This window comes from Papilio polytes, unplaced genomic scaffold (genome assembly GCF_000836215.1).
Source record: "Papilio polytes unplaced genomic scaffold, Ppol_1.0 DF822289.1, whole genome shotgun sequence".
Taxonomy (NCBI): domain Eukaryota; kingdom Metazoa; phylum Arthropoda; class Insecta; order Lepidoptera; family Papilionidae; genus Papilio; species Papilio polytes.
In genome coordinates this window covers 2,046,840-2,072,847 of record NW_013526915.1, presented here as the reverse complement: position 1 = coordinate 2,072,847, position 26,008 = coordinate 2,046,840, and the positions used below count along the sequence as shown (strand labels likewise).

The following is a 26,008-nucleotide window of genomic DNA, read 5'->3' as shown; positions in this document are numbered from 1 at the left end:
GGGGGGGGGGGGGGTTGGCCTCCGGCACACACACTCATCAGAAATCACATCAAAAAAATATTGTATGTGTTTTTGTGTTACTAAGTTCAAAACGTAAATAGAAGATATTCCAAGTGATAATTGTTATTAGGGTTAAGTTTATTACAAGGATTGTATAGATTTTTGTATTTGATATTTAAAATAATTTAGTACTATACTATAATTGGAACAAATTAATATGACTATCCGGCTCGAAGGACCATTATGTTTTATACGTAGTTTATTTTTATTTATGTAAAGTATTGTAGGAATGGATTTTTTTAAGTAATGTTCATTAAAATGTCAATTTGCAAGCCGTAAATTTAACAATAATTGTGGTTTGAATGGGACTTCCTTTAGTTTAGTGACTTGTAACAGCCTTACAATAAACTGAGTATAAGCGAAATTTGTACTAATATTTGCTTATACTCAGTTTATTCCTAAGTTTAACTTTATACCGCGTTTATTTGTAAGGCTATAGTTTAATTGTATGGGAGAATTATGGTGCATTTTTTTATTTATAGTTATCTTGGGATAGATTTAGATAGGAAATGGGTTGTCAGTGTTTATAATTACAATGTTACCACATATAAGTACAGGAAATCCTGTTTACCAAAAATTATTATAGATTGTTATATTTTTGTAAAGTATGATTTGCTTTGTTATTAGACAATTAAATCACTTTTAATATTTATGATGATTTTTATTTAATAACTTTTACAAAAGGTTACAAAAATCGAAAAACACGAGTCAAGATATGTTTCTCGATTTTTCTAGTCTACTTTCCTTGACTTTCATGATATGAAAAAAAGGTTTAAATTGTGTAAAAATACTTCAAATTCCAATTTTAGAATTTTTATTAACGTAATGCGTAGTAAAGTAAATTGAGCTCTCAAGTACCCTTTTCGAGTATTTTAATCGTTTCTAATCGAGTTCCTAAATCTTCAATCGAATTAAGCAATTGAGTTCCATAATCGATTTCTTTAATCAAGATCTATCGAGTTCAATCAAGTTCTTCAATAGTGGGTCCGCTGCGACCTGGCGTGCTCGGCCGTACACCGGGAACGCCAAAGCCGACGCCCGCACCCGCGGCTGCTCCGTGCAATTTCAACATAGCTGGCTGACATACCGCCTGTAATGCTTTCAAATGTTCCTCTAATTGTGATGTAGGTGCATTCGGATTGCTCTCGAGCCAATGCAACTGATTGGTGCATTCCGTAACCACTGTTGTTCGTTCACTATCGGTAAGTCTTCCGCCGGAATTTTCTGCTGCCTATATGAAGTTGAGATATTTAGCAATCACTAGCTTTCAGCCGCGACACCGTCCGTGGACTTAAAACAAAGAGAGTAGCATACGTGTTCTTCCAGACTATCATCTACGTCTATGCCAAATTTCATCGAGATCCGTTTAGCCGTTTAGGCTACAAACTCTAACAAACATCCATCCATTTAAACTTTCGCATTTATAATATTAGTCTGATCACCCTTTAGCGAATATTTTGTTTTACATACCGTTTTACATCCGAAAATGTAACCCTCCAGTTGATTCCTTACTTCTACCGTCTTTCTTACAGCTTCATCTTCTGCCTTGTACACCTCAGCGTCATGTAGCATCTTCTCTATTTCCTTCTTGCTGAGACGCCCCTTATCATTAGATATGGTTATACGTTCAGAACGACCAGTGCTTCTATCTTCAGCGGTTACGTTTAGTATACCGTTTGCATCGATATCAAATGACACCTAAAAGTAAACAGGATTCACATTTAAGTTCATTAGTCATTAGACCTAGATGCATCTATCATATTTAACAAAAAATAAGGTAAGAGGAAGTCGACAACATACGAAAAAGATTACACACTTCAATTTGAGGTATTCCTCTTGGTGCCGGCGGTATGCCAGTAAGGTTAAATGTGCCCAATAAATTGTTGTCTCTTGTAAGAGCTCTCTCTCCTTCATAAATCTAAACAATTACAATGTATCATTATTCTGTGATAAAAGAGTGGTCGAATCATTTTAAACGTTATTGAAAATCTTTACTTGAATTGTAACAGCTGGTTGATTATCAGAATAAGTTGTGAAAATTTTGTTCTGAGCGATTGGTATTCTAGTGTTTCTCTCTATTAATTTTGTCATAACACCTCCGGCAGTTTCGATGCCTAGTGACAATGGAGCCACGTCAACTAACAGCACATCTTGGAGACGAACTTCTTGGGATCCGGAAATAATAGCAGCTTGTACGGCAGCACCGTAAGCAATCGCCTCATCAGGATTAATGGATAAGTTGAGAGTTTTTCCACCGAAAAATTCCTAAAGAGAACATACACATTAGATAATAGTTGTATAAAAATATCTGACACAATTTGCCTTTGTACCTGTAAAAGCCTTTGTATTTTCGGTACTCTAGTAGATCCCCCAACCAATATGACATCGTCTATTTCTCGTGTATTCATCTTTGCATCTTTCAATGCATTTTCAACTGGAACCAACGTTTGACGAAATAAATCCGAACACAATTCCTCAAATCGAGCTCTAGTTAGCTTGGAATAGAAATCTATTCCTTCATGCAGGGCGTCTATTTCTATACTAGCTTCTGTATTCGAAGAAAGTGTTCGTTTAGCTCTTTCGCATGCAGTTCTCAGTCTTCTAAGAGCTTTCGGATTGCCAGTAATATTTTTCTTAAATTTCCGTTCAAATTCTTGACTGAAATGATCTACCATTCGGCTGTCAAAATCCTCGCCTCCAAGGTGAGTGTCACCTGCTGTTGATTTTACTTCGAACAATGATCCTTCTGAAATCTGAAGTATCGAAACGTCGAAAGTACCACCGCCAAGGTCAAATATTAGTACATTCTTCTCACCTTTTAAATCTTTGTCTAAGCCATAAGCGAGAGCGGCGGCTGTTGGTTCGTTAATAATTCTAAGAACATTCAATCCAGTAATCGCTCCTGCGTCTTTAGTCGCTTGTCGTTGAGAGTCGTTAAAATATGCCGGTACAGTAATAACCGCATCAGTGACAGTACCTCCGAGATACATTTCAGCTGTTTGTTTCATTTTGCTTAGAATCATGGAGGAAATTTCTTCAGGCGTAAACTTTTTACGTTCTTTCTTGTATTGGACCACAATTCCCGGCTTCCCATTATCCGATACAACTTCGAATGGCCAATGTTTAATGTCTTGTTGAAGTTTAGGATCATTAAACTTTCTTCCGATCATTCGTTTCGCATCAAAGATAGTATTTTTCGGATTCATAGCAATCTGAAATTTAAAAAATGTAAGTACTTCGTCTATTATCACTTTTTAAAAATCGTTTAAATACCTGATTCATAGCAGATTCACCGATTAACCGTTCGGTATCAGTGAATGCGACGTAGGATGGTGTGATCCTGTTTCCCTGATCGTTAGTAATAATCTCCACTTTGCCATGCTGGAAGACTGCCACGCAGGAGAAGGTGGTGCCAAGGTCTATGCCCACCGCTGGCGTTGGCATTGCACTTTAAACTCTTAACTAGCGAGAAAACAACATACTTGTGCTCCTAATTTTGGGTGAGTAATTTTAAGGTTACGGGATTTATTCGTAAAGTCATTTTATGCTGTTAATTTGTAACATTTTGTTAACTTTAAAGTCACGGAGAATTTGTAATTATTGTATTGTCAAAATACAGTGTCGTTAAATGTCAAACATAAATCAAAATTATTTATGAAAAAGTTTGTATTTCACCAAAGTGGTCGCATATTCTACAAAAAGTTTTAATCCTAGTACTTTAGAAATAGTGGCCTTGTTGTAACCCTATTAAATTTATTTTAAAAAGATTTCAATTTCAAGATATTTTAAAAATTTTCGATTTAGAATAAAAAGTCTTAATAAATAAAGCACTTCCAGTAAATATTTAATTAAAACACTTTAGTTAACATAAATACTTGTATTGTTTCGATAGTAATAAAAAGTAAAGAATATTTAACGTTTTCCCTTCTTCTTCTTTTTATTGAAGTCCGGAGGGAAGAAGCCTCTTGCCTGCAGTAATTCCTGCACATTATGACAAGCGTAGTACACGTTGTCCATTGCAGCTTCTGTCAGCATATCAACGTTACATCTTCCTTTAGACTTTCCTTTCTTCAATCTCCCACCACTCTTCTTACCTTTCTTCTTTTCCCCACCTTCCTCTTTCGATTTCTTTTCTTTTTTCTTACCTTTGCCTTTTCCGGCCATGATTAAAAGATTAAGGTGACTGTTGCTATTGTGTTATTGATTAAACAATATTGCGCAGAAACTGTCCCTTTTTGAGTGCGTTAGTTTGGATGCTGGTACCCTAGTTACGAGTTAGATTATAACAAATAGATTTTCTATGGATAAAAATTCTCTTTTATAATATGTATATTTCTCAGTAGATTTAAAAGATTTATTTATAAAGTTACAAAAATTCTTTTAATACAATTGTGGTCGATCGCCTGGTTCCTACACTAGGCTCTAGGCCCGTCTTGTAGGAGCCAGGGTTCTTCCGTCTTAGTGCTAGTTTTTTTTTTTTTTTAGAACACTAATATAAATCTAAGCAAATTTACAATAAAAAAGGTTGTATGTGTATTCAAATATTACTATGTATGAGTGTGTTAGTGTGTGTGTGTGTGATTTCGTAGGTATTTATGCGCTAATGATGTCTATTGGGTGTAGAAAATGAACGGTTGATACTATAAAGAAACACGCAACTATGTGTTGAATTCATTTTTAATCAAATTCAGTACATATCCGAGTATACGAGTGATAATATTGAGTTCAACATTGATAGTTCCAAGCGTAGATATTTTTAGGTACTTAGAAAAAAACCGCATATTGTTTTGTTAAATCTTTATACAAATATTAAGTGACATAGTTGATGTTATTTTATGTTATACAGCGGTTCTTTCAACACGTGTTCCACTTCTACGCGATGTAGTGTACCAGCGCCAACCGCTGGAGTAGCCGCCTCGGCCCTTCCCGCGTACATCAACTGTAACATAGTGTATTAGGTTTTTTTTTTTAATACGATGTGGCAAATGAGCAAGCGGCCACCTGAATCCACCAAAATGGAAAGCGACCGCTGCCCATAAACATCCGCAATTGCAGATGCGTTGCCTACCCTAATTGACGGAGGAGGGGACGCACATATAGAGGACATTTCCCTTCCTAAGCGTCTCCTCCACCGTCAAATCCTCTTTTCCCTCCCATCCTTTCCTCTTAAGAAAAGGGTGGAAGGGAAAAGGGACTAAAATTAGGCCTCCGGCACCACACTCATCAGACGAAACGCGAAATTGCTTCCACTTCACGCCCGTTTTGTGTGTGGTCGTGGTATTACACCGGGCGAGCCGGCCCATTCGTGCTCGTGTTAAAGCGGGCTCTACCACTGTTAACAATAATCTTTTTTATTAAACGCAGTGCCTTAGAAGATGTTTCCTTTCGATGAGTTTGTATTAACTGTGAAGATAGTCTTTGTTGATTGTTTAGAGTGGTTGCACACCTTTGACTAAACTGTCGCACAACTGTTTGACGATTGTCAATTGTTTCGCAGTCAATTCAATTGTTTAGTTGCACAACTAAAAATCTAGTAGTGTGCATATAAGTTCATAGGAGTCATAGCGCAACTAAACAGTTGTGCGATAGTTTACTTTGAGGTATATTTTAATTAAAAACTTAGGTAGTTTTAGGTTACTGAAAGTAAAAAATAGTTTAATTTTAATATCAATTTACTCATTAAATGCATGGTTCAGCAGGTCGTGTAGTTGGTGCAATATTGAAAGCGTATTTCGGATTGATAGAGTACGGAAACTGAACGCCGAGTTCGATTTCCTGTTGGCTCGCCATGTCGCCATACAGACCAGTGCGATGACGTCAGCGAAAATTACATTTGTTAGAGCCTGTCCCGCTAAATTGTAACTTGTCTGATAACAATCGAACGTGTAAAATATGTGATGGAAATATTGGATTTTGTTCCCTTATCTGACAGTGACGTCATTTTTTAGCTATTTGAGACTCTATCAGCCAGTATCATGTATATCAATGTTTTCAGAATTAATGTATTATCAAATTAATGAATAAATTATTGTTTAGTGTTGATTATTATAATAGTTACCTTTCTTCCGAGTAGATTTTCAAAACGAGGTTTAACGAATGTCCAAGCTCCCATATTTCTATGCTCTTCTTGACTCCAGATATATCCTAAACAGAGGTAAAAAACAATTACTAATTGTTCGAACACTTTTAATTTTAAATGAGTAGCACAACCTTTAAGATAATTTTATTCTTATTAGAAGTTTACTCTGTATTCTGAGCGCTTTTCCATTAAGTATGTATTCGGGAGAGAAACTTTTTAAAGCAATTTCCTTATTCAAAAGAGGGATTGGGAAGAATAAATAGATTATTATTCCATTATCATAATTAGAATCAAATTTATTCTAGTATCAGGTTGTTATACTTACTTCTAGCATTTGAATATTTCTCAAGTTCTTTTTGTAATGCGTAAAGGGGGAATGGACTAAGAGATTCCACTCTTAATATAGCCACGTCTTCTATGTTCCCTTTAATCCTTTCTTTGTTCAGCTCGTAGTAATGTTTTCCACTGACTAATATTATACGTTTAACTTTTAATGGGTCAGCTAAAGTGTCACCTGGAAAAAAAATCTAAATTTTAATGTTAGCGGTTGTTTTTTTATTAAAACAATAATTCCACTTAATGTGTATTATTACCAGCTTATGTCCCCACTAAGGGGCCTAAGTTAGGGTTGACTAGGCCATAGCCATAATATATAACAATCCATAATCCAAGTAAATAAAAACAAAAAAATCTGTCTAAGCTATTTTTTTTAAATAGGTCAGGTCAACTTCCAGCGAAATATTTTGCCGAAAAATATTTTCGGTTTTGCTCTAACATGACTGCGAAGAATTGAACCGAACATTTCAGTTTTTACAAAATTCGGATATTCTAACGTTCAATGTTTCTTCGTGCGTCAATAAGTGTAACACTCACCGATGACAGGTTTGAAATGCGTCCCCGGCACGAAGTCTGACAGGGGAGAGACAGCGTCCGCCAATCGCAGCAAAACTTTAGGAGCTACGACGATTAGTGGCTTTCTATAGTTACGAATGACCTATAGAACAAATAAAGTGTGAAATAGAACGGTTATTATAGATCTAAAGCCAGCGACAGTTAGACCTTCCTTATTTTATAATAGCTGAAATTTTTGCACGTGTCTTAGGGGTAAAAAAAAACGAGTATGGATATTTTGAAAGTTGATCAGGTAAGTCATCATTTATGAAATGACGAAAGCAGGGTACTTTTATAAAACAGGTAATTTTATACATCTTAAATACCGATTACTTTTCAAAGTAACCATAAACCAAACTACATAATGGCAGATTTCTTCTACCTTTATAAGGTACGTGCATAATATAAATTTCTGCTTTACCATAGTAATATAATTTAGAGGAAAGATTTGTATTGTGTATGTATTGAAATAACTTAAAAACTACTAGGCCTATTATAAAAAAAAATTCACAGTTAGAAAGGTAATTTATCTGTGAGTAACATTCGTTTGCAATTTCTCGCGGAAGAAGTCGCGAGCAACAGCTATAGTATGAAATAAAAATTCTGGCTGTCGCAGGCACTTGGGTTATTAGTCCTGTATAGAAATTTGATTATTGTAGTAAGATTAATAGATTTTCTTAGTAAGATATTTTGACAATCTTAAGTTTTTTCGTTCTGTTTATGAGTATTCGTAACATTATCGATAAAATTAGTATGATCATTATTTTGAGAATACTCGATTAAAATTGCAAATATTTCATTAATAAAAATATTATACTAATACGAAACTTTCTTATAACATGATAGCGAATACTTTTGCCGTGAGATATTAGATATAAACTATGCTAAGTTTGAGATAATGAGTACTCATAAACTCAATGTCTAGAATTAGGTCGACTCGTATAAGTACACAGGACTTATTTTGTGTACAAATAAAAAGATATATATGTCGTAAGTGTAGATAAAAGAAGTTTTACTACTTCGTCTAACTCATAAAACTATGTTATGTTAAGAAGCGATCGTTACGCGATAATGAGTGCCAATTTGCAGGTCGATGACTTTCAATTTCTATAAACATTCCTTTAACCGTTGTTTCCACAATTGATCATGGTACGTGCCAATTTTGTTAATAACATTTTTTTATATTTATTATTAACAAAGTCTGTAATTTAATTATCATTATTCCAAATAAAAACTCTACTACAATAATGTATAAAAAGGGCTGAAAACTGAAACGCTTTTAATCAAAATTCATCAACTTAAAGTCTAAATTTTAATGGTATTGGAGTTAAAGCGTGGCATTACTATTTAAGATTCTATTAAATAACTATTTAAATATCGTTTCAAAATTCGGCCGTAATTCTTAATGCAGTATAGAATAATACAGTCCACAGTTTAAGTATTTATACCTGTCTTCTCAACAAATGGAAGTACTGTGCAGGCGTGGTCGGGTTGACCACATGCATACAAACTGCTTCCGAGTCCGGTGCCGTCTCCTTGCTGTCAGTGAGCTGTAGGAACCTCTCAACCCTGCAGGAGGAGTGCTCGGAAGCCGCGCCGTCATATCCATGCGGAAGAAGCATCACTAAGCCGTTGCTTCTCACCCATTTCGCTATAAACATTGGTTACATTTAGATTTTTAATATGTTAATTGTCTGATAACAATCAAAGGTCTAAAGAATGTGATGGAAATATCGGATTTTGCTCCCTTATCTGACAGTAACGTCATTTTTAAACTATCTGAGCCTCTAGCAGCCAATTGTGGTACAGGCCTTAAGTATGAAAAATCTACACAAATTGTCCCACTTCTTAACTTTAAAAACTATATGACAGTTATCTAGTATTAACAGAAAATCTACCTTCACCAGAAGCGATGTACGTATCAACAATGATTTGCGCGCCGTTGTAGAAATCACCGAATTGAGCTTCCCATATACACAAGTTATCAGGCGAATCGTACGCCATGCCGTATTCAAAGCCCAGGACAGCTTCCTCCGATAGAATTGAATTCACGACCTGTTTGATAATGCGAATGTCGTTGAATAATAATGAGGGAAGACGGGTGAAGGATCAAATATAGCAGTGTATCAAATTTTAATAAACATTTCCTTTGAAGATAATAAAATAGTTACAGTGCAATATAAAAATAACAATATTTTTTGCCAACAAATACTTTTTTAAATCCGAACAATAATGTTAGAGATTATTCGTTACATTCAAATATATGTTTCTTAAAAACTAGTATAGAAACGTTAGAAAATTCTATGATATAATATATAAAATGGAATTCAATAAACCCATTGTGTTACGATACTAAATTTTGTGAACATCTTAAAAGAAACAATACAATTGAAAAAAAAAACAAATTTCTTTAAAAGAAAGTCTGAATTTCGTGAAGCGTCAATTATTTGAAAGAGATAAGTTGTTAAATAAAAAAAGAACGTACAAATTGTTACACTCTAACAGTATTGTCACGAGAAATAAAAAGGGACCGCGGCCTGAGGCAGCCGAGCGGAAGAATTATTTCCGATCTTCGTTCGAGGAAAACCATTAGGTTTTCTGCGAGTCTGCCCTTTATCGCTTATTTAATTCAAGGATAGTACAATTATTCTGAAGCTATTTTTGTTTATTTCATTTTAGATTTACGTGATTTGAGTTTGCTGTAGAAAAAGAAGATGTAACGAAATTTTTATTTAGACCGGGCGCACACCTTTGTCTAAACTATCGCACGACTGTGGCGCGATTGTCGATTGTTTCGCAGACAATTCAACTGTAGTGTGCAAACTTCCATTAAAGTGCGAAGTTGTGCGATAATTTAGTCAAAGCGCACGCTCTTTGTAACCGCTCATATTCAAGATACGAGGACATGTGATAGGGTAATTTATTCAGTAACTCTAGACATTACCTAACTTCTGCTATCACAAAAATCCTCTTAAATGGATATGACTATACTAATATTAAAAAGAGAAAAGATTTGGCTTTTTGCATTTTTCTATGTATTGAAAAAACTCAATAACTACTGGGCCGATTTCGATAATTCTTTGACCGTTTAAAAGCTACATTATCAGTGAATAGTATAGGCTGTATTTCTATTAATTTCACGCCGACGAAATCGCGAGCGACAGCTAGTTAAGTTATAAATTTATTTACCTCTAGGAATCCTTTCTGGTCTTTATGTATATGATTGAGAGGTATGTGTATATTCTCCGTCTGTTGGTCGACGAGCATGGCGTGTCTATGGGAGAAGGTGCCTCGGCCTACATCCTCCCCGCACAGTCGTACGTGACGACCCTCCATTAGTAGAGATCCTGCAATCAGTAACAAAGGCATTAAGAACATGTGTTTTGCAAAGAGAGTTCATTATTTGACGTCTTTTAAATCAGCATTTTATGACAAAAAGGACCTAGATATCATGGAGTGCTTGAATCTGTGTATGGCCTTTAAACTAAAGATTGTAAACTCTACTATTGTATCTTACGGCTTCCTTAAATTGAATTCTTTACATTTTCTTCCTTTGTGTATGCAAATGTTTACTCCTCTAATATCTATTTAAATGTTTTATCTCGAAACCAAGAACAGATATTTTACTTATCATTGAAATATCGGGTCGATATCAGAAATTTTTTCACTGTTAAAAAGCTACGTTTTCGCTGAGTAACATAGGCTAGATTTTAACTTGCTACCTGGCCGAAGTTTAAAAAAAAACATACCAAACGCTAAGGCTTCGGCTGTAGCCCAATCAATCTCCCTTCCTTCGGATATCTTGTTCAAACGATTCCTGATGTGGGTTTTTGCTAAATGAGAATGTACGTTCTGCAAATAATAATAATAAATTTAAATATAGATATCTTAATCTAGCGCTATACAGATCATTTCAAAACACTTTTACTTTAAAACACTTTTTAAATTGAAGTAGCTTTAAACAGTTCGCTCATTCATTAATTGCTGCGTTATTTATTTTGTTAAATCGCGCACACTTTAGTCAGTTTTCAGTAACACATAACAGTTTAGTCGCGTTTTCATTCCTTTGAGCTTATATGGAGGTGCGTACACTATTCGATTTTGACTGCAATTAAACAATTGAATAGGATCCGAAACAATTGACAATCGCATAACAGTTGTGCGGTCTAAAGTGTGCACTATTACGAGAATATATTTTCATTATAACTAACTATGTATATTAATTGAGTTAATTATAGCTTGTAGTCAAATTGCTAACAACATTATCAATAACATCGTTACATAAATTGAGAGGGCCTAACAGACTTCGACTTGCGAGGGAACGCTTAGACATCGAAGTTACGAACATTAATCATAACATGGAATTGATTTACCGCCTCGAGGTACACGCGGGATTATGTTAAGTTAAACAAGAAATTTTAACTTTCTCCTTTAGATATTAAGGGTCTGTTCCACTAAATTTTAAATTGTCTGATTACAATCCAACGTGTAAAATATCGGATTTTGTTACCTTATCTGACAGTGACGTCATTTTTACGCTGAGCCTCTATCAGCCAGTGGTGGAACAGGCTCTTAATTATTTATATATATTACGATTAAGACCAGGCGGATACCTCTTAGTAAACGATCGCACAATTGTTGTGCGATTGTCGATTGTTTCGCAGCCAATTGAACTGTTTAGTTGCACAAGTATAATAGTAGTGTGCACGTCCATATAAGGTCAGGAATCAAAGCCCGACTAAACAGTTGTGCAATGGTTTAGTCAAAGATTTTAATTTTAATATTTAAATCTATAAAGTGTAAATTGTTATTAAAACAGGGAATAAAACAAGTTAATCCTTGTTTCATTCTGTCAATAAGATTTGGGAAAATCGGTAGTTTCGGTTAGGGCTTTATTATTCCAATAGGAACTATTTGTTATTTCACATTCTATCTTCTGCCTTGTTCATTTGATACTTACAAAATCACTTGGGGCAGTAACAGAAGCGATTCCGACTTGTTTTAACAATTCCTTGTTAACACCTGTGTCCCAAGTTTCTACAGCTTTAGGGGCTGATGAAATACCCGACCATTGCTCCTGGTAATATGTTACCTGAAAATAAATTCATTTATATTTCAAATGTCTTTTACTTTTTTTATTATCTAATTAATTGATAAGTGAATTCTGAAATATCTTGAAATTCTGAAGAAATAAAAAGCCTCAACCGTAAATCATCAAAGTAGATGAAAAATTTTACGATGCTAAAGTCGTTAACTATGAAAAAGTCTGCTTTACATAATTTATTAAACCAGAATAAGTGGTCAATGTATAAGAGGCGAAGATAGGAATATCTAAATTACAATACTCTATAATAATAATAATATAATTAATATAGTTACCTCAGGGGTATAGGAATTAACAGCTTCGAATTGAGATTGTAAATACTTGGTGTAGTCCGCGGAAATCTTATCCACTTCGTTTTGATTTAGCAAATCTTCTGAAACAAGCCTCGCGGCGTACAGATCCGGTATCGACCTGTACACAAATTTATATTACACGTCGGGAAGTTGTGAAAACAGATCTCCATAATTGTAAAATAAATTTATACGTATTTACTAAAAGATTGTTAAACTTGATACAAGATTTTTAAACTCACAGCCCGCAGCACCATTATTAAAAGAGTCACAAAGATCGGACCCTACTAGGTCGTTGGTCCTTTGATCAACTTGGTCTATTCAATCCAATCTCTTTTTATTTCTTTTATTCTATTTTTTTTCAATGTAGTTCTAAAGAAATATAAAGAAATATATAGACAAACAAGTAAGTAGAATATATCTTACGTAGCTGTGTCGAATTTTAATTTATCGATGGGTTCTTGACATCAAGATTCTGAGCAAATGGGGGACACAGTCTATGTCAGTTGGGGGACGTCATCGGCAAACATGCACGCGGTTACTTTTTAATTACTTACTTTCTACTATGAATAAGTTTGTAAAGCAGTGGATTGGTGAATGTAGGGTCATCAAGCTCGTTGTGTCCCCATCGTCGGAAGCAGTTGTAGTCAATGAAGACGTCTTTGCGAAACCGTCTCTGATATTCAAACGCAATGTTCGTTGCTTTTACGACTAGCTGGAAAATATAAAATGTTTTTATAACGTTGATGTTTGAGGATAATTATTATAAAGAAAGCCTTCGACGTATACCGAAATTTATGTTATAATACAAAGATAAGTACTTCAAATATTCGTAAAGTAGATAGTAAGCTTGTACGGATATGTTTATGGAGTACCAATTTCCATTTTTATGATTCTCGCTTGCTATATTTATTACCATAAAAGTTATATTTAGCAGTAATATCCTTTATTTCTCCTTGGTACTTCATCAATTTGTATGACCCGTATGAACAAGAATTTCTTTATTTTCTTTCCTTTTTTAACTTTATTCTTTATTATAATTTTAATTTACCTCGGGATGGTCTCCGTTTACATGTATCACTGGTACAGAGATGGCTTTCGCTAAATCCGTCACGTAGCGACACGAGCGACCGCGCTCCGCCGGCAACGTGAACCCGACCTGCAAATTATAAATCTTCATTAAATAATTATCCAACGATATCAATGTTTAGTTAATTTTGTTTACGGACGAACTGAAGACTTGTAGTAATTACTGTTATTACTGAAACACAACCCTTTTAGAAACAATTATGAAATTTAGGGTTGCCTATTGTTGGAAATTTGACCATAATTTGTTATATTTTTTCTATAACCTTCTTTAACTGTGTTTTTTCATGTTCATCGATTTCGCAATTTGCTTAAAAAGGAATATAAAGATTTCACTTATAATTATGTACCAGTAATACTTGAGTTTATCCGTAACAATCGATTTTTTTCTCATTGCATAATATTTTTAAAACGTAGTTAAGTAATTCGCAAGAAAAAGGTTTAAAATTAATTAGCATACTTGATTGTTGACAACGACGTGCAATGATCCACCGACATCGAAATGCGGAGCTTGCGAGAGCATCAAGGTTTCCTGGTTTATACCTTGGCCTGTAAAAGCGGCATCACCGTGGATCTGAAAATATTACAGCGCTGACAACACAAAGACTTTTACTTAATTATTTACATCTAGATATATCCTATAACAGTGTGTGTGTTATGCAGTGTTTTAATTAATTCGTTAGTTGTAGGTGCCGCCACCTACAACTCAATCGCGCTCGGTAAATTTCGACGTGATCATCGCAGACCTAGGCACGTTCTTGACTTTCAAGACGATGCAACAACAATCGCTCAGGCTAGGATTAAACAACTACGACAGACAAAACGCCGTAGTCGCTGTCGACTACGGCAATCATTCCCGCGATACGGCCTCATAGCAGGCAGGTTCTCTCCTATCAATGATAGAAGCGTTGCTGGAGTTTCTTCCGCCACTTCTTCTCCCAGCGCTAACGCTTTCCGAAGTGGTAGTAATGTTAGATGTATTAATAATTATAATAATGATCAGATAGCAGCAACCGATCAAGTCGAGGTTCGGCCCTCTCGGGCGCCCTTGAATCGGAATGCTAAACGCGTATTGAGTGACAGCCCAAGCCGAGGTCCCCTCTCGGGGACCCTTGTGCTAAGTCACTCCATGGAGCGACCACCGAAGCGATCTAAGAGCTCGGTGGCCTCCCAATCCGGTAATAATAACGAAGTAACGGCCCGAGCCGAGGCTCCTGAGGGAGCCCTCGAGCCTAGTTACTCTTAAAAGAGGTTTAGGCTAAGCGCCATCCGCGCTGGGCCACCGCAAGCCCGGTGAATCTGTAAATGCCTCTTCAAGGCAAACAGTGACAAATCAGTCAAAAAAAAAAAAGCAGTGTTTTAAACACTGCATAACTCAAGGTCAACTATTTAACACCTGCGTACTACCAGTCCTTACACATGGTTGCCAAACATGGGTTCTGACCAAAAACTTGACTAACAAACTCGCAAGTTGTCAATATGCAATGGAGAGGAGTATGCTCAGTATTCGGAAATGGGACAGGCTAAGAAATCGTGCAATAAGAACAAAGACAAATGTTACAGATATAACAACCAAAATCAGAAGACTCAAATGGCGATGGGCAGGACATATGATACGAGGACACAATAAATGGACCGAGACTGTGTCACAATGGTATCCTAGAACAGGTAAAAGGAGAAAAGGCTAAACGAAAAGATGGGATGATGATATCAGCAAGTTGCTGGAGTAACATGGAGTAGGGTGGCAAGAGAAAGAAGCGAGTGGAAAAGGTTGGAGGAGGCCTATGTCGATTGGCAAACAGATCTATAACAAATAAAAAAGAATCAAATCCTAGAGTAATGAAGTGACTGTATAGTAGTTTATTAGTATAAGAAACTTTTTCAATAACTTTGTAAGAAGATCTGAATTATAGGCTTTATTTATTATATCCTATAACTTCCTAATAATAGCCATTTAATTTAGAAGGCACTTTAGACATTTTTCATTGCTTAGACATTTTAATAGTGTAATAAATACCTGAACATTGAGAACTTTATCCCCCATTCTAGATAGTCCATCTTCAGAGTAATCACCTTCTTTTAATTTCAATTGCTTTGATCTTGTCTTCCCCATAGATACAGGATTCGCGGCCTGAAACATTTTAAATTTGAGTAAATAACTTGTTGCCCGCAAATTTGTCCACGAAATATTAAGATAAAAAGCCTATAATATGACCGTCTTTGTCAGCTACCCTTCGGTGAATGTCCGGTCGAAATCGGCCCAGCCGTTTCGGAGACTGACAGACAGTCAAAAAATACATTATGTAACCCAAATCTGGAATTTTTCTTCTGATATTACAAACAGATACTCCAATTTTATTACATGTGTCGTTGATTCTATTGTTTTAAATGTATTTGATTGATTTGCATACCTCCAAATGTGATGGGTTGTTGAGGAGAGAAAATCTTACTGTCTTGTTATTTATTGTTATATCAGCGGATGCACCTAAAATTAATTTATTTAAAATTACAAATTAATGTTTGAAACTCTTTCTGTCCGTACCAATACAGAGATAAGAAATAACCAATATTATGTAAGTAATAACAAAGTAAAATATCTTACTCAGATGTGTTGAGATATCGCAGGCAGCGTTCGCTTCGTCCGGGAACTCCGGTTTGCCGGTGAACTTATGGAATATCTTCACAGGTGGACATTTCAGCAAGCCGCTTAATACGTTTAGTTTGCCTCTGTGTGCCATACCGAGGACTACTTGTTGCACTCCTTCTGCAATTAGATCATACTAATATTATAAATGCGAAAGTTTAGATGGATGGATGTTTGTTAGAGTTTGTAGCCTAAACGGCTGAACGAATTTTAATGAAATTTGGTATAGATGTAGAAGATAGTCTGAAAGAGCAGATAGGCTACCCATTTATTAATTCCACGAAGACGGAGTCAAGGGTGAAAGCTAGTTATAAATTATATATTTACCAACATAGTACCCGGTATTTTAGTTCGCACGTCATTTGTTTTCGACGTTCCAAATCAGATAAGTATTGTAGTTATAGGACCTTGTAGATACTAAACAAACAAATCTTTGTGGTTTTTACTTTGCTGTGATTTGTCTGAATATTCCTTTATATTACAGATGTTGTGCGATGGTCAATTGTTTCGCAGCCAATTCAACTGTTTAGTTGTACAACTAAATCGAGTAGTGTGTGCACCTCCATATAAGCTTATAGGAATCAAAGCCTGACTAAACAGTTGTGCGATAGTTTAGTTAAAGGTGTGCGCGCTCTCTTAAACCACTTGACTACTGCAGATTGAGTCTTATTGCTTTCTCGTAAGACTGCTTTTTAAAAGTAACGCTTAAGCGAATGATTTAAAAGTTACAAACCTGAAGTTGTTAATCCAAATAATGTTGAAAAGAATGTTAGAAGAGATTCTGCGCCTTCTCCACAGTATCGCTTTACTGTTGGATACTTTACACTTAGGAACTTGTCCCATGCTTGTGAATGTAGAAGTTCCTTTAGAATTTCAATTCTTCTCCCATCACCAATAGGATCTGAGCTTGCTTCGATCCGTTGAGCAAACCATTCTCTTTCTGCTTCTGTCTATAACAGAAATAAGTATTCAGCGTTATCTACTAAAGTTGATAAATATCCGGAAGACGAATATTGAAAAAGGAATTATAGATTTTGATACTAAAAAGTTACAATTTTTTTAGATTATTTTAGGAAACGAGAAGCGTGCCGGAGGCCTAATTATAGTCAATTACCCATGATTTTATTGTAAGGCAAGGATGGGGAGGGAATGTGGATTTGACGGTGGAGGAGACGCATAGGAAGAGGAATCATCTTCTTCATGTGCGTCTTCTCTTTCGTCGATTAGGGTAGGCGACGCATCTGCAATTGCGTTTGTCTAAGGAGAGGTCGCTTCAACATTTTAGTGAAGAATTAAGGTGGCCGTATAGTCGTTTGTTCCCTTATGTTATGAAAATATGAATATAAAAATATGTACACACCTCTAAATATGAAAATTCATATGAGATATTTCCACAATAGATGCTTTCCAGTTGCTCAACAAGTTGCTGAGCCGTCTGTTTGTTGTCATATCCATACAGCAACCCAACATCAACGGAATCCTGTGGATTCAATCCGTATCTTGACGGATCCAATTCTTTTATTTTTCTGGAATGTTTAGTTGTTTATATTATTTTAGGTAATCATACTAATGTTATAAATGCGAAAGATTAGATTGATGTTAGTTAAAGTTTGTAGCCTAAACGGCTGAACTGATTTCGATGAAATTTGGTATAGATGTAGATGGTCTGGAAGAATACATAGGCTACTCACTTTTCTTTTTTATTGATTCCACGACGGATTCGTGGGCGAAAGCTCGTAGTGTAAAAAAATCGTAATGCTACTGGAGTATTTTAAGGGTAAAGGAATATTCGAATCCCGATTATGGATAACATTTGTCAATATTTGAAGAAAACTATGGGGACAGTTTAAAATTTTTGAGCGATGTAACATTGTTTTTATATTAAACATTTTGGGGTGTTATTGTTATTTGATAAAGATTTAATTACTAACACAATAAATTAGTATAGATTCAAATGTTTTTTTACCTATTATCATTTCTGTAATCTACATTATCAATGGTAGCTTTCAGATGGCCGTATGTCCGATAAGCGTTGACTAGTTGCTGCGCCCGACAGTTCTCGTACCTTTTCACAATAAGGCTTTCTGGTATATCTAAATCCAAATGTAAAAATTATATTCTTATATTCTTATCATCAATTAGTAAATAAAGTTTGCTATTTATTATCTTTTATAGAAATGTTTTTTACAATGTATTTTGCTGTAACTTAATTTTTACCGTAGATAATAATTTCATATCTAACGAGGTAATAGGTCATTCCTGACAATTACCAGATTACAAATTAAACTTGAAAAGACTTTTTAAATTATTGAATTAGTCAAATGTTTACAATGTAAAGACATTTCTAGTTCTAGCTGTTTCCGCTTTGCTTCCGCGGGTACAGTTTAGTACATTTGTGTTTAACTTGGTAGATTTACTTTGATTTTGTACTTAAGTGTCCTTGTACTTGTATAAACTCGATTTAAATAACACATATTGCAACGTCCTTCTAACTTCCATACCGGCATCGTTGACAGCTCGCGGTCGATGCCCGAACACTCCCGCTCCAGAATGGTACTTGATCCGTTCACATCCGTACTCCTTCCACCTTACCAACTGTCTCACTCCAACTTTACTAAACGCGATCATTTCTTCTCTGTTTCACACAATGTTTAACAAACAATATTCATAATTTTGAAAATGGAACACGATTGACACTTCTTGTGGAATGAGATTTTTAAATCGTTCTATTTTTAAACATTTTTTGCGCTGCGCAGGCGCGTCGCGTACGTTCACTTCAATACTGGTGTAATGACTGAGACAGCAATATTGCATGATAATATAGTTGTTTATAAAGAATTGGTTTTCTGTGTTTATTTAACTCGGTGTATATTTGTGATAAGCCAGTACTTTAAAATGATCTTTGATAAATATTAAATAACAATTATAACGTATTTCGATTATTATAGACTTATTAACATTTTTTGTATATATAGTCTTTGTTAACCAATTAATATATTTTACCCTCAAATTTTGTTTTATCAAATTCATTGATACTTATTGTTTTTTAGTTATGTTTGAATTATTAGGTTAGATGTTTTACGTGATTTTTTTATAAAATACACTTGATCTTGCTCATTGTAGCAGAAAAATAATAAAAGCAGTGAAAAAACAACTATTAACAAAGATAAGAAGTTACTCCAATTGTTATCTAACTTATCATATGATATGACGATCGCATAGCAACTATAAATGTCGGATAAGAAATCTAACACAGATTAAAAGTATTGAAAGTAGTAATAAACAATAGAAAAAAGTCTCTCTATTTTCAAGAATTATGGTTCAATAAAATATTTCATGTAAACAAAAGATCTGGTTAAATTTTTTTGTCAAAAATTCTGGTATTAACAAAAGGTACGTTTTTTTTTTAAATCTTCCCTTAACTTTGATACTTTAGGATATAAACGACATCTTTCGTCTAAATTGGTTTAGCCGTTTATTATACAAGAATTGATATACATAAATAACTACACACAAAACGCGGAAAAATCCTTACCCACCTGTCAGTCGAGATTTTGCGTGACTAATAAAATTATATGATGTATCGTGTTAACATACAAAATGCATTACCTGCTCATGTTCAGGCGACATGAATCGCTATAAAAACGGCAACAATTCAATTTCACTAAAAGAAGTAAGTATTCAACATGGAAAACATCAGAAAGAAAATCAATTATTTCGGAGAAAGAAGTAGTTTTCATGGTATACGACATATTTTCTCCAGAACTCACATATCTTGGTTTGAAAGGTAGATTTCTAGAATATTCTTATAAACAATTACCCGGCTTCTAAAAGATCCATCCATTTACAATCAATTTCTTCTTGTTATAATCGGTTTCGAGATCGTCTTTTGTTAAAGTATCACACAGATTGGTAGTCAAATTGAGGGAACGGCTAGATCGGTATATCTTTTAGATACATAACTTTAAACTACCCTGGTTTATCACATATAATGTTCGTAAGATACGGTTTTTTTTCGCACTACCGTATCTCTTCAGTCAGCCAGTCAACAGCGCATGCAATTATACAGAAATATCGGGAGTTAAAACAACCCAATCGCGGTAAGAAACCCGTACCTTACGAACATTACATAATCTTTCAGAAACTGTTCCCATTACATTCAGATAAGCATTTTATGTCAATTTAATTTCAGATTATTCTGGCTGACAATATTGACTGTATGCAGTTTGGGCGCTCTCGTAATTCTGCGGTCAGCACTGAGCCTATATTCAGAGGACGCGGTATCATTTTCAGTGGAAACTAATTATCTAGATTGGGACACGCCGTTCCCAACTCTCACTGTATGCGAGTCCCCGAGCACGGAGCGTATTAAAGCTTACCTTGTTGCGTAAGGATTAATTAAATGCTTATGTAAATCTATTAGTTTACTTTTATCTAACTCGACCGCTTGACCAATTTTAGAGAACATTATAGGCCCGCCTATTTCATTAATACAAGAGCTTAAGAAATCATATTGTCAATGGGCGTAAGTAATCCTTGGTATTCCATCTTCTCCTTCACCACCTATTGTAAAACAAAGAAAGTTTTGAAGCAAGCGTTTTCAATGAACTAGTCTTAAAATAAAAACCATAGTTATGTGTATTCAATTTCCCTCATCACCTTAATAATCAGGAAATAATTACTTGTACTCATCCTAGTAACAATAACTGTAATAAGGTTTTATTTATAGGAACAAGCTACCGATATCATTGACGAATTTCTACAAAGAGGTGGTTTATTGGAATGCCAAATACTGCAAGCATTGCAGCATTTACAAGCCTAATGTGACCTCTGTACAGGAGTTTGAAGAATCGGTTCGTCAAATACGACTCAAGTGTAACCAGATACTGACTGATTGCTGGTGGGATGGGAAACCCTTTCGTTGTTGTGACAGGTTATAAATTATAGTTAAATTTGTGTAGTAAGTAAGTAGTAGTAATATCAATGAGATAGAGTCTAATTTTTATGTTGTCACCTTGAATCATCAGGTAGTTTATGATGAAACTAACTATCGACCCCATCAGCGTGGAATAAAAAAAAAACAAAAGTGAGCAGTCTATGTGTCCTTCCATATAATCTTCTATATCTACGTCAAATTTCATCAAGATCCGTATAGCAGTTTAGGCTACAGATTCTAACAAACATGCAACCATCTAAACTTCAGCATTTATAACATTGGTAAGATATTAAAAAAATATTGTTACTGATGAATTTTTAGATAATAACTTATCATTACTCTCACACAGTTCAGAAACATACAGAGATATACTCGTAGAACAGGCATCATTTTTCATTTCACTTCCAGGTTTGCAGCAGTAGACACGGAGTACGGAGTATGTTACAGTTTTAATTCCGGTCTCACGGGGAATGATTCCAGTACAATAACAGTCAATCGTCGCGTTGGATTGCCGACCCTTGTGTTCACTGCTATTGAATCTATTTGGGTATGTTAATTCTTTATCCAAAAGTAATTGGTCTCTTACAAGCGTCTTTTACAAACTATTCTTCATATTCTTTTGATAATGTTTGCTTTGAAATATAATTTAGATTTATAACATTCGTATCTCATGAATTATTCTGTAGACTAGTGAAGTTTATTGATGAGTAGTTATTGAGGTTTTCGTGGGTTTTTATGTTTGTTAATTGCGATAGTCAATTGTCTTGTTAGATATCGAAGTGTCAATAGTCTCGATTGTCTTCAGTGTTATTTAGCTTCTTGGTACTTTGTGAAATCCCTTGTTCATTTAAGATTCGTGTACACGGACCAGATGACGTGGTGTCAGTGATGATGGATAATGCGCTCGGATCCTCGGCCTCGATTCCGCTAGTTACTGATGTAGAAGTTATTTTAAAGGTAGGTATTCTAGTCTTAACATAATTTTAAGTCTGTCAGATTGAAGATTCACAAAGAAATAGACTATGTTTAATCGTAAGTTTATTTTTATTGTCATCTACTTTATTGAATTTTAATGTTTAATAGATAAAAATCACTATATGGTAATTTTAAAATGGAATATTTCTATATTTCACTTTGATAATCTACATGATGATTGATAAATGGATTGTTTCCAGGCTGAACAAACCGTGAGTGACGTGTCAGTTATAGCACTGGATCCTGATGTTCGTGGCTGTCTATTCAAGCACGAACGCCCGAATTTCGCCGACAAGTGGCCCTTCAAGAAGTATTCATATAGCGCTTGCGTACTGTACTGCCGGGCTATGGCTCAGTATGAATTCTGCAACTGCGCATATCATGTCATGCCCAAGATAGGTATGTTTTTATTTTCATAATTTCTTACTTCATTCGTTCATAGCTTTTTCTTTAATTAACACTTCATTGTTATGTAGTTCTACATTATTCCTTATTAATTAATAGCTTCCGTCCGCGTGGAATTAAAAAAAAAAATGATTAGCCTATGTGTTATTCCAGACAACCCTCTACATCTATGCCAAATTACATCGAAATCCGTTCAGCCGTTCAGGCTACAAACTCTAACAAACATCCATCCATCCATCCATCCATCTAAACTTTCGTATTTATAATGTTAGTATGATTAGTATGATAACATACTAAACTGTACTATATTTGAAATATGCTTAAAATCCTTTCTTGATTTTCATTCTAAACATATTAAATATTTTTGTGCCCTTCCAGGTGATGTTCCGGTTTGTGGCATACAAGGATTGGTGTGTCTCAACAAAAATAAAGGTATTAAAACTTTATGCAATTTTTTTTTAGAAATCATAATTAAATCCTAGTTTTACAGTCTTGTAACAGAAAAAAGCTATCTATAGGATCTTCAGATCACTTGCAATGTATCTTTTTTAAACAGAATCACTGGAAAACCCAACTTGCAGCTGTCCGATGGGATGCGAAGAAATACTCTATAAACTGGTGCACAAATTCTTTGTGTAAGTACTCCAGATAATATACCTTTTTGATGTGATATCAATTTTAATATTTACATATTACAACCTACGTTCGAGGTTATGTTAAACTTGCCGCAAATCCGTAAGCGGGAAAATTGCTATTCACTTTCGTGTCATTTATCTTTCTTGTCTTTTCTTCGTGGATCGTTACAATATGAAAAGTCACTGAGTATACCTTCTCAGTTACAGCCCACGACTCCTCATCCATATTGTCTCCACAATTCTGGTTTTTTTTATAGACGACACAGCGCCAGTGGTGAACTAGCATCGCGTGGAACTCGTGGTAAAGTGAGATTGGCGCAGCTGCCCTCCTTACGTGTACGACGACTTGCTATCAGAGACACTCTTGGACTTGTTGGTAAGTTTTGTACTATCAGGGTAGAATACGCCATCGCTTACTGAGTCATTATATTAAAATCGGTGTGTCTGCTTGAAATTGTTCGTATATCATCATTATCAAATCATTACATACCACCATTGAGCCACCCTAAATTAAAGGTGATTTGTTTGTTGTTGCTGACCATTCTCTACATCTCTAGATCCTTTCAACAGTTAAGGCTACAAACTCTAACAAACATCTATCCATCTAAACTTTCGCATTTATAATATTAAAGATTATTTGTATTTTTCAGTGGACATTGGCGGAGTTGGTGGTGTCTTCTTTGGAGCATCTCTTCTGAGTGTCATTGAATTCGTGTACCTTTTATGCATCCGTCAACACTAAAATAAAAGCCTAGGTTTATAATGAACGATTGAACAATGTAACGTTTATGATTATTGAACGAAAGGAATTAATTTATGGTTAGTGGCGGAAAACATCGAGTCTTCTTAACGATAGAGCCCTAAATTCGATTTACGATACCATTTGATTGTAACTTTATACAGAAGTGATTGGAATGGTTTCCATTTCGCTTCGACAATTGGATTTCGGACCAATTTCTATTGTTCAGGCTAAAAGTTTTCGAACCGCTATTGTTTTTGAATAACACAAGGTAACCGACCTATTAATTTTCTACTTTCACCATTTCTGGACGAGTTCATAATGAAAAAAGTATTTATTTCAAATTCATGAATTAATATTTAATTCTATTTTAGAATAGCTTTCGCCCGTAACTCCGTTCGCGTGGAATTAAAAAAACAAAAGTGAGTAGCGTATGTGTTCTTCCAGGCTATCCTCTACATCTATACTATCTTTCGAAATCCGTTCAGACGTTTAGGCTACAAACTCTAACAAAAATCCATCCACCCATCTGAACTTTCACATTCATAATATTAGTATGATTTACAGTTGGATATAAAACGATTAAAATTTAAGTTAGTTCCTTAGCAGTTTATTCATTAAATGTACCACAAAGTTGCCTCGTTAAGGCTACATTGTACTTACACATATATAAGGGTTGGCTTCTAACTAATATATTATTAATTTTCCTAAAGTAACATGTAAGTTTAAAGCACTAATTAAATTTATATAACTCACTTTGTAGTACGAAAACGTTAATCAACGCTATAGTAAATAGTAAATAGTTATTTTAAAATTAATATACAACTCAATTAGTGTAAAATGTGTTTTAGTTAGAGAAACTAAGTTAATACGTGTTTCGAAATTAATATAAGTGCAGAAAATTGTTAATTAACATGACAAAGCAATGCACTGCAAATGTATGACCGTGTCGTTGGTAATTTCTAGTATAGCTTTAGTTTAGCTATATAAAGGAAATGTGCAATTAAATTTATAACTAATAACTAACATTTCGTCAGTGGCTCAGTGGTTTAAGTACTTGACTTGTAATCTACAGGTCTTGGGTTCGAATCCCGCCGTGTACCAATATGATTTTCGATTTTTCGCATATGTACATAATTTACCCGACGTTCTTACGGTGAAGAAAAACATCGTGATGCAACCTGCACATATCGGCGAAGAAATTCAAAGATATGTGTGAAGTCGACCAACCCGCATTTGGCCAGCGTGGTTGACTATGGCCTAATCACCCTAATTTAGGGTAGGCCCCGAGCCCCTCGGTGGGGACATATAGTGAGCTGGTAATGAACTAACATTTTAAGGATTGTTCAACTTTTCCGTATATTTTCACGGTAATTTTATTAAACTCATTATTCTAAAATTATTAAGTGCATTCAAGTGAAAACTATCTTGTAGACATGTCACATTATCATAGCACAAAATTTTCAATACCTTCAATTTGTGTTTGAGGTGTATCTTAAAGAGAAATACAAAACGATGAAGACTTAGGTCCTGTCTTATCAAATTGTAAATTGTCTGATAACCTCAACGGGTAAAATATGTGATGGAAATATCGGATTTTGTTCCCTTATCTGACGGTGTCGTTATTTTTAAGCTATCTGTGCTTCTATCAGCTAGTGGTGGGATAGGCCCTTAACCTCATTACACGAAATCGCGAAGCTGGAATTGCGTCCAAAGATGATATTAATATATCATTTCAATAAAATAAATGTTTCAAAAGGTTTCATTCTTACAAAGATTACAGCGTCCCCTCTAGATGCGACCACGAAAATGTAAATTTCTTTCATTTAATATTCATAGGCAATTACAAGGCTTAACCGTAATGGACGGGACTTTCTTCAGACAAATGTAAAACAATATTTCAATCACTCTAATGCTGTGGTTAAAGATGGATAAAATCTCATAAATTGAAATACTTTGACTCCAAAATATTAATCTATATCTATACTAATATTATAAAGAGGAAAAATTTGTATTTTTAGACTTTTGCATGTATTGAAATAACTCAAAAACTACTAAGCCTATTTTAAAAATTCTTTCAACATTTAAAATACTACGTTATCGCTGAGTAACATAGGGTATATTTTTTTTATAATTTATGATTTCATGAGCACGAAGTCGCGAG

General features: G+C 34.8%; 4 protein-coding genes across 4 annotated transcripts; 1 reads left to right on the top strand and 3 right to left on the bottom strand.

Annotated features, from left to right (window-relative positions):
- Positions 1-857: 857 nt before the first annotated feature.
- On the bottom strand, positions 858-3,684 carry LOC106106303 (heat shock protein 68). The gene is made up of 6 exons (XM_013286871.1): positions 3,334-3,684; positions 2,391-3,272; positions 2,056-2,325; positions 1,877-1,978; positions 1,531-1,758; positions 858-1,291 (listed from the first exon to the last, which is right to left on the bottom strand). The coding sequence occupies exons 1-6, from the start codon at positions 3,502-3,504 to the stop codon at positions 1,022-1,024; spliced, it is 1,923 nt and encodes a 640-aa protein (XP_013142325.1). The 5' UTR covers positions 3,505-3,684; the 3' UTR covers positions 858-1,021.
- Positions 3,685-3,972: 288 nt separating this feature from the next.
- Positions 3,973-4,224, bottom strand: LOC106106261. The gene has a single exon (XM_013286811.1). The coding sequence runs from the start codon at positions 4,222-4,224 to the stop codon at positions 3,973-3,975; it is 252 nt and encodes an 83-aa protein (XP_013142265.1).
- Positions 4,225-4,842: 618 nt separating this feature from the next.
- On the bottom strand, positions 4,843-18,939 carry LOC106106300 (probable 2-oxoglutarate dehydrogenase E1 component DHKTD1 homolog, mitochondrial). Its single transcript, XM_013286864.1, has 20 exons — positions 18,656-18,939; positions 18,121-18,247; positions 17,515-17,680; positions 16,888-17,104; positions 16,113-16,274; positions 15,922-15,995; positions 15,528-15,641; positions 13,971-14,084; positions 13,476-13,583; positions 12,982-13,139; positions 12,410-12,545; positions 11,991-12,122; positions 10,780-10,882; positions 10,220-10,377; positions 8,929-9,085; positions 8,479-8,681; positions 7,013-7,133; positions 6,465-6,653; positions 6,119-6,204; positions 4,843-4,999 (listed from the first exon to the last, which is right to left on the bottom strand). The coding sequence occupies exons 1-20, from the start codon at positions 18,780-18,782 to the stop codon at positions 4,889-4,891; spliced, it is 2,763 nt and encodes a 920-aa protein (XP_013142318.1). The 5' UTR covers positions 18,783-18,939; the 3' UTR covers positions 4,843-4,888.
- An 815-nt stretch (positions 18,940-19,754) lies between these two features.
- LOC106106185 (sodium channel protein Nach-like) lies at positions 19,755-24,153 on the top strand. Its single transcript, XM_013286731.1, has 10 exons — positions 19,755-19,777; positions 20,347-20,541; positions 20,884-21,087; positions 21,499-21,637; positions 21,943-22,047; positions 22,266-22,464; positions 22,849-22,902; positions 23,027-23,105; positions 23,363-23,481; positions 23,756-24,153. The coding sequence occupies exons 1-10, from the start codon at positions 19,755-19,757 to the stop codon at positions 23,845-23,847; spliced, it is 1,209 nt and encodes a 402-aa protein (XP_013142185.1). The 3' UTR covers positions 23,848-24,153.
- The last annotated feature ends 1,855 nt before the right edge of the window (positions 24,154-26,008 follow it).

Coding starts and splice junctions, on each gene's coding strand:
- LOC106106303 (XM_013286871.1), bottom strand. CDS start 3,504: ATGCCAACGCCAGCGGTGGGCATAGACCTTGGCACCACCTTCTCCTGC. Junction 3,273..3,333: donor GTGAATCTGCTATGAATCAG/GTATTTAAACGA, acceptor TTTAAATTTCAG/ATTGCTATGAATCCGAAAAA. Junction 2,326..2,390: donor AAATACAAAGGCTTTTACAG/GTACAAAGGCAA, acceptor TGTTCTCTTTAG/GAATTTTTCGGTGGAAAAAC.
- LOC106106261 (XM_013286811.1), bottom strand. CDS start 4,224: ATGGCCGGAAAAGGCAAAGGTAAGAAAAAAGAAAAGAAATCGAAAGAG.
- LOC106106300 (XM_013286864.1), bottom strand. CDS start 18,782: ATGATCGCGTTTAGTAAAGTTGGAGTGAGACAGTTGGTAAGGTGGAAG. Junction 10,883..11,990: donor TTACTGCCCCAAGTGATTTT/GTAAGTATCAAA, acceptor TATTATTTGCAG/AACGTACATTCTCATTTAGC. Junction 10,378..10,779: donor AGCCGAAGCCTTAGCGTTTG/GTATGTTTTTTT, acceptor TACTGATTGCAG/GATCTCTACTAATGGAGGGT.
- LOC106106185 (XM_013286731.1), top strand. CDS start 19,755: ATGCATTACCTGCTCATGTTCAG. Junction 22,903..23,026: donor GTGTCTCAACAAAAATAAAG/GTATTAAAACTT, acceptor TTTTTTAAACAG/AATCACTGGAAAACCCAACT. Junction 23,482..23,755: donor AGACACTCTTGGACTTGTTG/GTAAGTTTTGTA, acceptor TGTATTTTTCAG/TGGACATTGGCGGAGTTGGT.